This window comes from Thermobia domestica, chromosome 16 (assembly GCF_964235325.1).
Source record: "Thermobia domestica chromosome 16, izTheDome1.hap1.1, whole genome shotgun sequence".
Lineage (NCBI taxonomy): Eukaryota > Metazoa > Arthropoda > Insecta > Zygentoma > Lepismatidae > Thermobia > Thermobia domestica.
In genome coordinates this window covers 77,574,458-77,590,426 of record NC_137469.1, presented here as the reverse complement: position 1 = coordinate 77,590,426, position 15,969 = coordinate 77,574,458, and the positions used below count along the sequence as shown (strand labels likewise).

General features: G+C 37.0%; 1 protein-coding gene across 1 annotated transcript in view; it reads right to left on the bottom strand.

Moving 5' to 3' along the window:
* Positions 1–15,969, bottom strand: part of Gp210 (nucleoporin 210) — a 134,008-nt gene that overhangs the window by 41,158 nt on the left and 76,881 nt on the right. The window contains exons 19-22 of the mRNA XM_081742649.1: positions 15,363–15,564; positions 6,077–6,256; positions 4,588–4,800; positions 2,935–3,096 (exon numbers count right to left, since the gene is read on the bottom strand). Of these exons, the coding sequence (XP_081598775.1) occupies positions 2,935–3,096; positions 4,588–4,800; positions 6,077–6,256; positions 15,363–15,564 (757 nt within the window). The remainder of the gene's footprint in view (positions 1–2,934; positions 3,097–4,587; positions 4,801–6,076; positions 6,257–15,362; positions 15,565–15,969) is intronic.

Below are 15,969 nucleotides of genomic sequence, written 5' to 3'. Positions count from 1 at the left end.
ATCTGCATCGAATGGTGCATATTCATCCTCGTGTAATGAACAACATCTGAAGAAATTCTACATCTACTGATGTGATATACGATTCAACTAACAGACATACAAGAGAGACTATTATTGATCCATTTCGCATATAAACGTAAGGGGTCACTGGATTAAGGACCCAACAGCTATATCAAATGCCTCATTCAACAGGAAACCTCGCAGTATACAAGGTTTATAAGGTTATTGTCAAAAGATTGTATGAGCTTTATTATTATACGGATCAAGATGAGAATACGATTGAGATACTTACTACGATGAACATGCTGGAGATAATTGTATGATAAAGGAAAAGTGTTTTCTACGACGAATAATCGTTATTTTGTAAACATTGATAATGGTCGTATTAAAGTGAGTTGGAGATAATACATTACGGTTTAGATAAGAGGAAATCCATTCTTATAGGACACATATTTCGTTTCAAAAGTATTGAGAGGATTTAAATAACAACCTTTGTATTCTATAAGTGAATGTAATTTTTCATGACACAGCTGGTTGGTTTGACATTTAATGGCGTCGCATCATTTTAATCTAATGAACACAATAAAATCTTAATATGTCATTTACTCGAGTATATATATATATATATATATATATATATATAGAGAGAGAGAGAGAGAGAGAGAGAGATAGATAGATAGATAGATAGATAGATATAGATATATATAGATATAGATATAGATCTATAGATATATAGATAGATATACGAATCGTGACCGAAAAGTAAGTGCTATTTTGAAAAAAAAAATACTAAAACAGTTTTGTTCAAGCCAAATTTATTTTTACATGAAAAAAGACACCTTAAACTATTGTGCGACCTAGTTCCCACCAATGTTCAAACAAATCCAAAACAAAAGGAGAGGCATGATCAGTAAAGTTGTTCTGTTGCTCCATGATAATGCTCGTCCCCATACCACTGGTGCCATCCAAACGTTAATCTGACAGTTCGGTTGGGAGCAATCTGACCACCCACCGTACAGCCCCGACTTGGCTCCGTCTGAGTCTCACTTGTTCCTGCTCTTGAAGCGCGAGATCGGCGGTAAGCGCTTCGCGAGCGACGACATAGTTAGTCACCTGCTAGACAAGTGTTTGAACATTGGGAGAAACTATGTCGAATAATAGTTTGTGAGCTCTTTCATGCAAAAATACATATGGTTTGAATAACTCTGTTTTAGTTTGATTTTTTTTCCTTCGAAACAATACTTACTTTCCGGACACGCCTCATATATACAGGGTGAACGGTAACTACGTGGACAAACTTGGACGGATGACAATACATCTAGACAGAAGCAAAAAAGTCCTTGTGAACATGGGGAAAATTCAGTCCCGTTTAGGAGCGACAGTGTGTCGAAAGCGTGAGAACATGAACTTCAGACGCCAACAGCTTAAAAACATTATATCGTAGTGAGCGCGGTTAAAAACGTCACTTAAAAAGTCATACCTACTCTATTGAAAAATGCATGTTTGAAAACGCAGCTATGCGTGCGCACGGAATTCCCCAAAGGAACGGAGGGATTCCCGGACATGCTGTAAAGGAAAGAAGTGTCACACGTTGTTAATCCCGTACGCACACTATCTACCAAAAATTCACCGGTCAGTCTGCTAGGACATAGCCGTAAGGAACCCAGAGCAACCTGCACGACGCCAGTCATTTGTTTCGGGGCAGAAGACATTATCAGTGATTGTGCTTCATGCGAGGAGTCAGTTTGCCTGAGAATGGCGCAGACAAGAACTTAACGAGTTCAATAGGGGAGTCATCATCGGTGTGTCGAATCGTGCCAATAGTGCTCAATTAGGCCAACCAAAATCAACGGTGAATGATGTGATCTTGAAATGGAAACGTCACGGTATCACCAGTGTCCCTAAACGGCCCGGACGACCCAAGAAATTGACGAACAGGGACCGGAGAGTGATGAAACGAGTGGTATCCAGCAATCGCTGTCAAACTGCATCTGCCATCCAGCACGAGTTCGACACTACATCGGGCACATCAGTTTCACTGAACACTGTCAAGGCAGAACTGCTGCATGCACTTGGTTTCCATGGTAGACCAGCTGCCCACAAGCAACACATCACTCCAACGAACAAAGCCAAGAGGTTGACATGGCGTAAGGCCAATCGAAATTGGATCCTAGACCAATGGAAACATGGAGTGATGAATCACGCTATACGTGTTTCATGTCAGATGGGCGGGTGTGGGTGTCGCGACAACCCGGGGAACACTTCTTACCAGACTGCATTGTGCCAATGGTGTAATGGTGTGGGGTGTATTTTGTTGGTTCGACCTAGGCCCGCTTGTTGTTGTGTCTGGTAACATTAGAGTGAAAATTATTTGGACATTTTGGACAATTCAGTGTTTCCCATACTGTGAGAATTCTTTGGAATGGACCCATCAATCAGGATAATCACGATAATAATGCCTCTTGCCATAAAGCTGCCAATGTTGTGTCGTGGTATGACGAGAACAATATGCAACGAGCCCAGTGGCCTGCTCAATCGCCTGATTTAAACCCCGTGGAACATCTGTGGGATGAATTGGAGCGGCGTTTAAGATCCAGACCAACTCGTTCAATTTCACCTGCCGCACTTGGAACCGCCTTGCAGGAGGAGTGGGCTGCCATCCCACCTGATATACCCTACCTATCAGCAACTGGTGGAAAGCCTTCCTCAGAGGATACATGCTATGATCTAGGCCAAAGAAGGCCCTACCCAATATTAAGTACGTCATGACTTGCTTCATTCCGAAAGTTGTGAGGTGACCAGTGACTTTTTGATAGATAGTGTACATATATATATATATATTTTCTATTGCTTTCTTCAATTTCATTCTCTCGAACAAAGCAAGAGAAAATCTTAATGGATATTATAGTGAAGAAAAAGAAGGAAAAAACTCACCTCTATTTCCAGTTCATCTTCAAACAGCAATGTCCTCTCATGCGAACCAACTTGTGCTACTGTATAAGGAACTTCAACTTTCAATTTTAGTACAGTAACCCCAGGCTGCAATGCTGTAAGTCTCATGGATACTTTATCTTCATCAGGTACTTCAATTCCGTTCTGTCGGGGAAAACAAATTATAGAAGGCATGCAAAAATATTTGTCAAAATATCAATTAACATTTACATAACTTCTATACTTCTAATATATTTCTATTTAATACGAGGTCTCTTACAAATTAAAGATGCGAAGTCTGTAAGAACAAAATAACTGTTCCTACTTTCACATATTTTTCTTTTCAAGCGATTTTCATGTAATAAATAAATAATAATAATAATATAAAATCCGAAGATCTATGCATTTAATCTACAGTATAAAACTATATCAAAGACGCACATGTATATTTTCAGTGTGTTTGAAGCTTTTCTTGCAAGGAATAATGAAGGCCAACCAAATTTTGTTCTTTGCTACAGACGGTTTGACATTCAACGGTGTCGCATCTTATTATAGTGAATAGGAAGAAATCTTTAATTTGATTTGATTTTAAGTTTGGCGTTCCGTTCAGCAGCGAGACACGTGGACCTACAGCTTAACGTGGAATCCGAACCACATAAGCTCCCGCCAGGAATCGAATCCCTGTCTCCCACGCCAGAGGCGCGTACGCTTAAGAAAACAATCTTAAGAATATTAATCTTAAACAATCTTATGGTTACTTAAGCAAAAACTGCAAACTATATTAACATTTCTCCTCTGAGTGATTACTAAATGTTTCTGAAGTATACTCACTTTCTTTGTTATCTGTTAAGTATTCTAAACTGATTTTTTAAAATAATGATAATAATAATAATAAAAAGTGAAATCTTGTGTATACCTCTAACCCTGGAGAAGGTAATCGATCTTTCTTGAAATATTGCCAGAAATTTCAATGTTAGAATACTTGAATAACCACGTTCTAATTGAGTTTCATGTTTCTTATAACTTTACACTAATTTTAAAAATCTGAAACTTTAAAGCTAGAGTTTCATATATTAGTTTGTCCGAAGTTACCTTTACTATCTTGTATAATACACTGCAGTACTATTGCTTAATGCTAGTTATTATTATTAGTGGAGTTTAACGTCCCACGATTATGCACCGACGGTGATGATGAGATGGATAACAATGGTGCAATGATGAAACTCAGAGTAGACGGAAGAACCCCGAGAAAAACCACGCACACAGTGTTTGTCCATTACAAAGCTCACTTGGTTGGAGTTGCTTACTGTTAGTAACATTAGATTGCTAATATCTGTGATTTGTATATATTCGATACTACAAGTGATTACTCCCAACTACATGTCCTTTTGCAAACAACTGTGGAAGTAGTGGATCAAATTAAACACTATGTACTGTACAATATTTCTCAACATATCAAATAAAATTATGCTTAAACTCGACCGTTTGATTCAAAGGTATGCCCATAAGAATATTTGGGGAAGTACGCATTTTTGCTGGAACTTGTACAAAGCGGTATCGCGCCATAAAAGTTTTGTAATATAAGAAAATATAAATACAGTACACAGCATGATCCAAAACAAAAGAAAATACTGAAAAAAGTAAATATTTTGTTACCTCATAAAAGACATTTCGGATGACAGCCACGTCTCGTGATTGGAGTGACCACTTGAAAGACAATGGTGGCCGGCAACTTCCAAGAATCAATGGCGACAGTTGTTCTCTGAGCCCTGTAGCGTAAACTGGCATGGTAGAGCCTGTTTTCAATCGTGTCAACGGTGCGAAGATTTTAATACCAGTCAGGCGTACAACATGTAGCTCCACTGTATCCTTAAAAATAAACAAATAAAATAAAACCACGGTAACACTTACTCATCGATTTTAAAGTATTTGTTATAATATTAACGAAGTAGACAGGAAAAGAATAATAATTTGTTGGAAGTCTTCCGAATGAATTTTGCGTCAATTTAACACAATATTCCAACTAAAAAATGGAAAACAGCCACCTGCAACTTGCGTACTACAAAACAGAATAGTAAGATCTTTTGTACTCTCGTTATTTACAACTAAGTAATTGTCATGATCATGTCATAGTTATAAGTTAGTTAGTTGTGTGTTTAATCTCTTTCGGGACCGAGGCTATATGAGACGTTGACCTACTGTTTAGCGTGCGACCCGTGTTACATGACTTCCTACCAAGAATCGAGCCACTGTGCCGATGGCACATGTACTAATCATAAAGCTACAAGGGAGCTTCATGATGTATTTCTCACTGTGAACATCTCCGAAATTCTTTCTACTATAGTGTGTAATAATTTAATAGAATATTTTCCAAATTTTAACTTTCCTTTCTGTTCTATAGCTATTTTAAAAACATAAAATAGGAGAATATTTGCTGATAGATGCTATGGGATGCACTTCATTTTTTTTTTTTTTTTTTTTTTTTTTTTGACATTAACAATAATCACAAGTATAACTAGAGCATATCTGCAGAACACCAAACACTTTTGTACCTGGTAAAAGTTTTTGAAGAGGAATATTTTATCAATTTTTGTTCTACAAAACTTAGAAGCGAAGCGTAGAACGTAATGGAGTAATTTTTCATTTTATTCGAGTTTGGGAATTTCCAAGAATGAAAAATCCATTTACTACGTCACAAGTTTAGAAGCATAGTCAAGTACTTCATACTCGGGAAGTGGCCAGAGAAAATGTTAAAGTAAGATTCTTTGCCTTTTTAAAAATAAAATGGGAAATATTTTATTTGGAACAGCTTTTGAGGATAACAAGTACCGCCTTTTGAGTTCTCTCTATGGTAGTTTGGATGGAAGAAATGTCACGTCTACACTATTTCTGTAGTTCTACATATCACGGTATGTCCTTTATACTAATGAAAACTTAACCTCTGTATTGAACCCAAAACAAGAATATGCAGGCGGCGGCCAAATGAATCTAATCATGATTTCAACAGGTAAACAATATCAAAACATAATAAAAACAATAACAAAAAACTATCAGAATATTTACGCAAATACTTTCAAAACTTGTTATCACGGCAAAGCTATAAATAAATTGAAATTAAATAAGAACTTTGCAAAATAAAACTTACTTGTGAATATACCACTTTATGCCCCGAAACTTTGTTGACGCTAACAGCTCTTCCCGTAATCGTTGTATCACCAAGTTTCAAAGCTTCTGTAATCCCAGTTGTGCTGATTTTACCAACGCCTGAATTACCTATAGAGTATTCAATGTTCGCATCTGGATGAGGGCCTCCACGACTAGTAATCTGGAAAATAAAATATTTGTGTATTTGTAAATTAGGATTACTTTGAAGACCACTGATAGAAACATTTCCAATATTCGATGCCATTCCACTAAGAACAAAATTTAGAAATTGATATTATAAATTGTAATTATGAATCGAATTTTTATGACCAAAACTTTCAGAAATATGTATAAATGTATGTCCAAAAGTTATCAAAATATGATCTTACAACTGAAAATATAACATAAAAGATGTACTAAAAACGTAAATAGTGCGAAATTTACCAAGCACTGTGTAACAATTCTTCAGAAAATCATCGGATAATTCCATAAGTAAAGTCGTTTTACGTCATAACGAAACAAACAACGGACAAAATGCCATGATTGCAATTGTAAGACATTTAATAGTCTCCTTCTATTTCTACAACGCTCTTCCACCTGCTGAATCCCCTTCTGATAGAAATCAGGGAATTCTAATGCGACGAACGCTCTGTGACACTGTATGCCGCACACATCAACATCACAAAATACCTTCCATCAAGGTTGTTTTGGAGACTGCGAAACATACTGGAATATGTGGTGGGAAATCCGGTGAACTGTCATGGTGGCAAAATCTCTCCCATCCAGATTCCGCAAACTTGGCCCAGCTTATTATTACAGTATGGCGTTGAGCACACCCTTACGATTGACCAGTGCAGAACATTTTTCTACCAATCCATTTTTGTGTACTTGTTTCAGCTGCTGTCAGTAGACCTCTGCTGTTGAGTTGTTCGGTGGCCCACATCTAAAATGAACAATACCACGCATATCCCACCTTACATACGCTACCTTGAGAAAATGGAGGTCCTGCTTTGCCATTTTTCCTACCTCAACACTTTTCGGCACCTACCCACACTTGAATTTAATGTTGTGGTAACGCACTCATTTTGTCTCAGGTCATCATCCTGTCCAGAAAGGTTACTTCTTGATGAGAGACCAGGGAACTGGAAAAGTCTCTATGGTTGCTTTTGTTGCGGTGTCAAGTCATGGCATATCCTCTTCCCAGTTCTAACACAAACAAGATTCTGTAGATGCTGATGAACAGTCGAACAGGTGGAATGAAGTTCTGTGGCATATTCTTCCACTCTGAACTTTGAACGGTTGGCTTCAACAGCTGCTTGCAGCGCTTCTTTGTCCAGTCAATGAGGCTAGTATTTCCCGACCATGGTTTCTGGAACACCATCCCATCCCTGGCATTTCTACATATAGAGAGTTCCTTGCCGATATATGAGTTGGTATTTTCCGCTACTGTTGCTGAATCCTGATGAAACTCGTACAGCATTACATGGTATATATGATCTGTCTTGTTCTAACGCAAGCACATTACATAACTTGCTATGAAGTGATCTCACTCTGCACACTGCTGCATTAGAAACTGTTCTATCTAGTGATACTAAGGCAACTCTTAATATTTCGTCACTCGTCCGTCATATGATACGGGTTTCCGCGCAGTCGGAAAACAATACTTATAGAACAAACACCATTTTATATATATATATATATATATATATATATATATATATATATACGAGGAGCATTCAATAAGTAAAGAGACAAATTGCTATAGCTCAATAAAGATTTATTTCAATCTTTCAAAACTAAGGCTATTTTTCAATATAATCCCCCTTTACAGTTATGCATTTGGCCCATCTTTCTTGCAGCTTCCTAATTCTCTTGGCGCAGAAATCTTTCGATTTACCCCGAAGCCACCTTTGCACCGCTGCCTTAACTTCCTCATTGTTAGTAAATCTTTTTCCACGTAGGGCGTCTTTGAGTGGTCCAAACAGGTAAAAATCAGATGGGGCGAGATCTGGGCTGTAGGCAGGATGAGGTAAGACCTCCCAACCTAATTCTTGAAGCTTATCTCGGTTCAGCTGGGCTGTATGAGGGCGGGCGTTATCGTGCTGAAGAATGACTCCTTTTGACAAGAGTCCACGGCGTTTGCTCCTGATAGCTGGTTTAACTTTGTGTTCTAGCATCTCAGAATAGTATAGGCTATTGATAGTTTGCTGATCTTCAAGGAAATCGCAATAGATTGGACCCTGTGAGTCCCAAAAGATGGTCAGCAGCACTTTACCAGCGGAAGGTTGAACCTTGATTTTTTTGCGAACTGGAGAGCTAGTGTGTTTCCACTCCATACTCTGCCTTTTGGTCTCAGGGTCGTAGTGATGGATCCAGGCCTCGTCGCAAGTCACTATTCTTTCAGAAAAAGCGTCTCCTTCAATCAAACTTCGTTGCGTTAAGGCTTGACAAATGGAAAGCCTTGATTCTTTATGAGCGTCAGTAAGCTGTCTGGGAACCCATCTGGCACACGTTTTTCTGTACTTTAAAATGTTCCTAATGACATTGTGAACAGTTCCAACACTTACTTGAACTTCCTCAGCTATCATTTCAACAGTAATTCTTCTGTTATCACGAAAAAGTCCGTCAATCCTCGATTCCAACGAAGAACCAGAAACTTCCACTGGACGTCCACATCGGGGTTCATCACCTACACTTGTTCGGCCACTTTTAAACCGATCAACCCACTTGTACACATTCGCACTGTTCATACAACTGTTACCGTACTGTCTCAACATTCGAGAAAAAATTTCACTTGGTTTTACACCTTCTGCGACTAAAAACCTAGACTGAGCGCTGTTCTTCTAAGGTGCAATTTTCTAGAGGACTTGCCATGATGAATTGATATTTTTGAAGTTATGTTGACATAAAATTACGAAACAGCAGATCAGAGCATATCCCAAGGTTGCCAGCTAACACCCCTGAAACAAAACAAAACAAAACAAAAAAAAAAATTGATTAGTGTTAAAAATATAGACTTTGTCTCTTTACTTATTGAATAATCCTCGTATATATATATATATATAGGGTGAACTTGAAAGATATGCACGAACTCCGGGAGGTGATTCGTGATATCAAAAGAAGACAAAAAGTCCCCTTGCATGGTGCATTGATGTGCAAATTTTTCATATTCTGTTCCATTTATGAGGATTCGAGTTTCGATTCCAAGTTTACACCCGTGTCACTTGTACACGACGTCGAATTCGACAACACGCAACAGAACTTTTTGTCTTCTTTTGATGTTAAATAGGCTGCATATTAAAATTAGAAAGAAGTTTTCATCAAAGCTAATGTTTTCATTTTGTATAATACGTACTTACATAATAAAAGAAAAATCAATGTACCTTGCGTATTCTTGTTATTTATTTATCAAGTACGCAAGGTACATTGATTTTATTCTTTTATTTTTACAAAAGCATTTTCATTTCCGTAATTTAAATCACAGGTAAGACACGTGAAAAGCTGCATTGAATTAAAAATCAAAAAGGCGATCTCATAACTGAAATTTTTGGACGAGGTAGAAAATTTATAATGAACACCCCGTATACAGTACAGACCAAGTACAGAGGTTGTTCAGCCTACGTTTGGCCAATTTCGTTCCTTCCCCCTCCCGGGCAGAATGGACTCACCCGACCTGGCTCGTGCCGTCCTGCAGTGTTGTGCAGTGGTTTCCTGGAAATGGAGTTGTTTTTCTGCGCGGACGACAATAACGCACAAAACAGGACCATTGTTGTGAGTGTTGTGTTAAATTTGTTTCCAAGTGTGTGGGTTTCCGCTCTGTGACCAAAATGCCGCCCACTTTAGTGTTTCTGTCATTAGAAAACAGTGCAAGAAGAATGGCTGCAACATCAGTTTAAGTGGAATAAAAAATGTTATTAAAAAGTACAAGGGCAACGAAGCTCCACCATTTGGATCACCACGAAGTTGCCTAGGAAGCGGGAATGCACCAAGGCTACCTCCACCATGCAGAGGGAACTTCGCGAAATGGCAATGCAAGAAAATCCGCCAACACAAAGGTGTATGGCTAATCGTCTTGACGTATCTTTGGGGACTGTGAGCCGGACGTTACATCATCAACTCAAGCTGAAAAAAGTCATGAAAGCTCGCGGCCATCTTCTCACGGATGCCCACCAAAAGGAACCAAAGTGTAACGCCCGGAAGCTGTACGAACGGCATCTGGCAAAACAAAGGTGGATGTACGTTGTAACGCTCGATGAAGCATGGATTTATCTTTCCGACTGCGGCAAACCGAGAGCCATCATGTTTCCGAGAGAAAGGCGCCAAGAACTTCAGAAGGTGGGTCCGTGTCTGTAAAGAATCCTTCCCAAAAGGGTTCATGGTCGTTACTGTCTACTGTTACCCAGGTAAACTGAAGATTCGTAGGGTGGCGAAGAACTGCAAAATAAATTCGCAGTATTTTCAGGAGCAGATCATGCGGCCGATCCACGAGCATGAGATTCCAACAATGTTCGGAAATGACGCCAATCTGATGCGTATTCACATGGACAAGGCCTCATCACATATCTCACGATCGTCCCTCGCATTCTACAGGGAGATGGAGGAGGCAAGTGGTATACGGTTGATACCTTTCGATGAGGTAGCTGTTAAATCTCCGGATGCAAGTCCTATGGACTATTGTGGATTTGGATTGCTAAAGCGGGCTTTGGGAAAACGGTGTGTGACACCTCTGGAAGGACTTTGAAAAGCTGTGGAAAGGGAATGGGACAAGATTCCCTTCTCAGTTCTTTAGAGAAGCCTATTACAGTGGAAATTACGCTGTTGGGCTATTGTTAGGAATCAAGGGAAACACATCGAGCACTTACGGACCTGGCGCCATGGATTCTTCTAAATTTTTAGGTAAGTTGAAATTGGCCAAATGTAGACTGAGCAACCTCTGTACAACTATCATGAGAAAAATTATCGTTGAGACTGAAGTCGTTTGCAAATTGGTATTAATTCAATTTGATCCCAAATTTCCAATCCGTACCCCTCATAAAGAATCGATTCTGGAGCAACACATACTAGGAATACAAAGTATGCGACATTTTAAGTAGTTTTGGACAATGATTTCACAGTTCCAAATTACGTTACACATTCATATTTTAGTACCGTGAAGTATTTTTATTCCCCTGTGACTGAAACGCGATCCATATTCACGATAAAGTCCAGATGATAAATAAATAAATAAATAAATACGGTTTAAAAGGAACCTAAATTAGTAAAGTACTATAGACAGTTCTCGACTTACGTAAGAAATCGTCCTAAGACACTTTGCGAAAGTCCGAATTTATAAATCGAGCCTTTTTCATACCAGAACCTAAGAGTTCTCGCACACATTGAGAAAATACGTATAAATTAAAAAATACTGTTTAATAGTAGCACTTCAATGCCAAAAGTCAATTATAGGGTACAAAACCTTATACTTTTACAACATCGATGGATAATAATAATAATAATAATAATAATAATAATAATAATAATAATAATAATAATAATAATAATAATAATAATAAATATTTCTGTACAATGAACAGCGTAATGGCAAAAATACAGCACCTTATCAGACATACAATGTAACCTACTATTGAAATAATAAAAAATAATGATAAAATAAAATAGGATCGGATTAAACTTTTATTCTTTGTCAAATTACCACCACATTTTTTTACTCTCAAAATAAATATATTGTCCAAAATACTACAAATAATATTTGTCAACTTTCAAATATATGCTTTTGTAATGATAAAAAAAATAGATGTTTCAAATTAGATTAAAAGAATTGACCATTCTTAAAATTACAGATTTTGGATTCATATTATACATTGTTGTATAATATTGATATCAATTATATTGTAATATTGATGTATAATATTGCAACATAATATTGATACCAATTCTCATATTATACATTGACACCTTTATACCTATATTATATAAGTGGTTTTCACTATTGTATCTATTGTCTATTTTCTGAACAAAATCTCTTTCAATAAATTTTCTTCTATCATTTAATGTCTGTAATCCCCAAAATTAATAACTACGTCAGTAATAACCTCTATTCATTTTTTGACATAGTAGCCTAATAAAACATTTTTGCACTGACTTTTTTTTTTTTTTTTTTTTGGCGCCAATGTTGTACATCTGGCGTACGATGTTGTACGTAGTACTGGATTTTGTTAGTATATGATATATATTTAGTTTCTCACAATTTATTTTTAGTAAGTTATTTTTACACCATGTATTAACAATATCTAAATCTTTCTGTAGTAAATAGTTATCATACTCACTGTCTACTATTCTAAATAATTTTAAATCATCGGCATATAATAAAATATTTGAGTATTTAATTTTTTGAGGCAGATCGTTAATAAATAGGGGAAAAAGGAGGAGTCCCACAAGAGATCCCTGAGGTATGCCGTCCTTTATTCAACCATGACTGGAGGTTAACTGACAAATTTTTACTTTGAATTTTTTTGTTTGCATGATAGCTCACAAACCAGCGAATCTACAAAGAAGAAGAAGAAGAAGAAAGCATATGTTCGTTAATTTGTCAATAAGAAGTTCATGCACTATGGAATCAAAAGCCTCTGATATATATATATATATATATATATACAGTGTCTTCCTGTAATGTATTCGTAAGTACCAAATATGTAAAATCGGTAAAATGTATAATCTGTTCTAATCGATTTCCCTTTACAAAATCCGTGTTGAAAATCATTTAATTTATTTTATGCATTAAAATATAAATGGTTGCGTATTATAAATGGTTTTGTATTATATGTCATTTAATGTTATTGGTCTTTTTTTTTTCTACGGTCACCTGTTTTGTGTACTTGCACAATGCATACTTTTTTCCATATTGAAAGAAATTCATCACTTCTCAGGGACGCATTAAATATACTTGTTAGAACAGTAGACAATACGAAGCTACAGGTTTTAACTATATAATAAGGGATATTTTCAGGACCAGAAGTAGAGCTTTCCTAATCATATTAATTGCATCAGAGTCAGTGATATTGGGTATATCTACTACGTCATGGTTACTAATGAGCAATGAATAATTCATATCATGGCTATTTGCATAATACCTTAGGTCTAAAATTAAAATTTTGCTTAAAAAATCTTTAAATAGTTCTACAACATTATTTGGTTCTGTAATTGATTAGTCATTACGTTTCATTTCAGTTGGTATTTGCGTGCCATCAGAATTTTTAAATATTTTCCAGAAATACACATTGTTATTTCAATACTATTTTCTCGATTTAAATGTGACTTTCTCGCCTTTAAAATATTTCTTCCTGACAATTTTCCGTAAATCTGACCAGGGAACTGCACGAATCGGGCACTCGAGTTGCCGGACGAGGTGCATCACATGTGAAAGAGGATGTAAAAAGATGTCCATATGCAAAATTGTAGCGGCTGAGGGCAACATGGACGAGCGTGAGAGGCGGAAGAAGTGGGACCTACAGTGGGACTTAATAACACAGAAATATGCAGAATCACACGTTTCGCTCCCGAATGGTGAAAGAAATGCATGTCAAATATATAAGAAGTGGAGCATGGGAAGAGGTGCTATATTGTGGGGGATATGAACATCATGGGCGCCATCTTGAAAGTAGCCATCTTGAATTTGAATTCAAAATGTTAAATGAAAAGTGGGGCATGTGGTATATCAATTAAGACTGAAATTTTACCAGAAATTCATTGGTGTGTATAATTTTACAGTTTCTTTATTGTGAGTTGAGAAATACGAACATGCAACAACGTCTGGAGGGGATATATGGACATAGGCAACATAACCAATGTTTCATTTGAGTCCAGTTAAGGTACAAGTCAATTGCCCAGCAAAGAATACATGACAAAAAGATATACTATACGTATATGACAATAATCGTGTGGAAAACCATATTATCTAAACCATTCGCAGAATGTAGTCACTGGATGCACCTCTATAAGAAGAGTACAAAAAGTGTGTTCACATGCAATTCACTGGGAATGTTGCAGGGGATAAGGATTGTTGTCTGTGTGTGAACAATATACGTACTTGCCTAAAACACGTTTCATTACACCATGAATCGTTTGAAATACAATAACATGAATCATAACATAGGCAATTACAAGTAAATATAGGGGCAAAAAGATACCGTACCAGTCTATGAAACACAGTTGATGTGGAGGGTGTCGATAAGAATGTGCTGGAAGCAAAAGACAATTTCGCAGTCTGCACACCTGACGAAGCTGGGATTAGTACACTGATCTTCCTGACAATCTGCTGCTATGTCAGAATCAAAACAATAGGTCATTTGAGTTTGGAATTTTCACGGATGTTCTTCAAGATATCCAGCTACGTAGAAGGCATGCTTAATGAAATTAATGAACCGGGAAGCACGAAATTGAAAATGAGTGTTTTAGGCAAGTACGTATATTGTTCACACACAGACAACAATCTTTATCCCCTGCAACATTCCCAGTGAATTGCATGTGAACACACTTTTTGTACTCTTCTTATAGATGTGCATCCAGTGACTACATTCTGCGAATGGTTTAGATAATATGGTTTTCCACACGATCATTGTCATATGCGTATTGTATATCTTTTTGTCATGTATTCTTTGCTGGGCAAGTGACTTGTACCTTAACTGGACTCAAATGAAACATTGGTTATGTTGCCTATGTCCATATATTCCCTCCAGACGTTGTTGCATGTTCGTATTTCTCAACTCACAATAAAGAAACTATAAAATTATTCACACCAATGAATTTCTGGTAAAATTTCAGTCTTAATTGATATACCACATGCCCCACTTTTCATTTAACATTTTGAATTCAAATTCAAGATGGCTACTTTCAAGATGGCGCCCATGATGTTCATATCCCCCACAATATAGCACCTCTTCCCATGCTCCACTTCTTATATATTTGACATGCATTTCTTTCACCATTCGGGAGCGAAACGTGTGATTCTGCATATTTCTGTGTTATTAAGTCCCACTGTAGGCCCCACTTCTTCCGCCTCTCACGCTCGTCCATGTTGCCCTCAGCCGCTACAATTTTGCATATGGACATCTTTTTACATCCTCTTTCACATGTGATGCACCTCGTCCGGCAACTCGAGTGCCCGATTCGTACAGTTCCCTGGTGAGTATCTGAAGTAATAATAATAATAATAATAATAATAATAATAATAATAATAATAATAATAATAATAATAATAATAATAATAATAATAAAAAAACACACTATACCTGCAATATAGAGCCAACAACAAGAGTAATGTTCCTTGGATATAACCTCAAGGGCGGAAATACTTGGATAGGGAGAGCAACACTCCTAACTTCCCTCTCGTCTCTTCCAGCAACAAATGCCAATGTAGTATCGCCCAGTTCCACTCCGGTTACAAGAAACCGCACTTCCATTGCATTCCTTCCAGGTGTTTTATCTGACAGTCTATAAATAGACATCAGCAATAAATTATACTATTGTGAGAACAGTAAAATCTATATACTATCATATAAAACAGAAAAAATGAATGACTCATCATTGGCCAAGCCATACTACTATAGACGGAAACGTGAAATTTAGACATAATATTGCTTTTATCACGAAAGCAAGACATAAGGAAGGGTTTTTGGAATTACGTATCCTACGAGGGGTCAATTTAAAAAAGCAACCAAGAATAGTGTATCTCACGAATTCCTGAAGTTAGAAATTAAGGTTGGTATATAAACTCTACATTAAAAATAAGAAACACGTGTTTCAGTACTTTTGAAAATTCCGCTCCTAACGGGGGAAAAAGGGACATTTCGAAAATATTAAAATTTCCCTAATCCGAGTGTGAGGATTCGTTTAAGT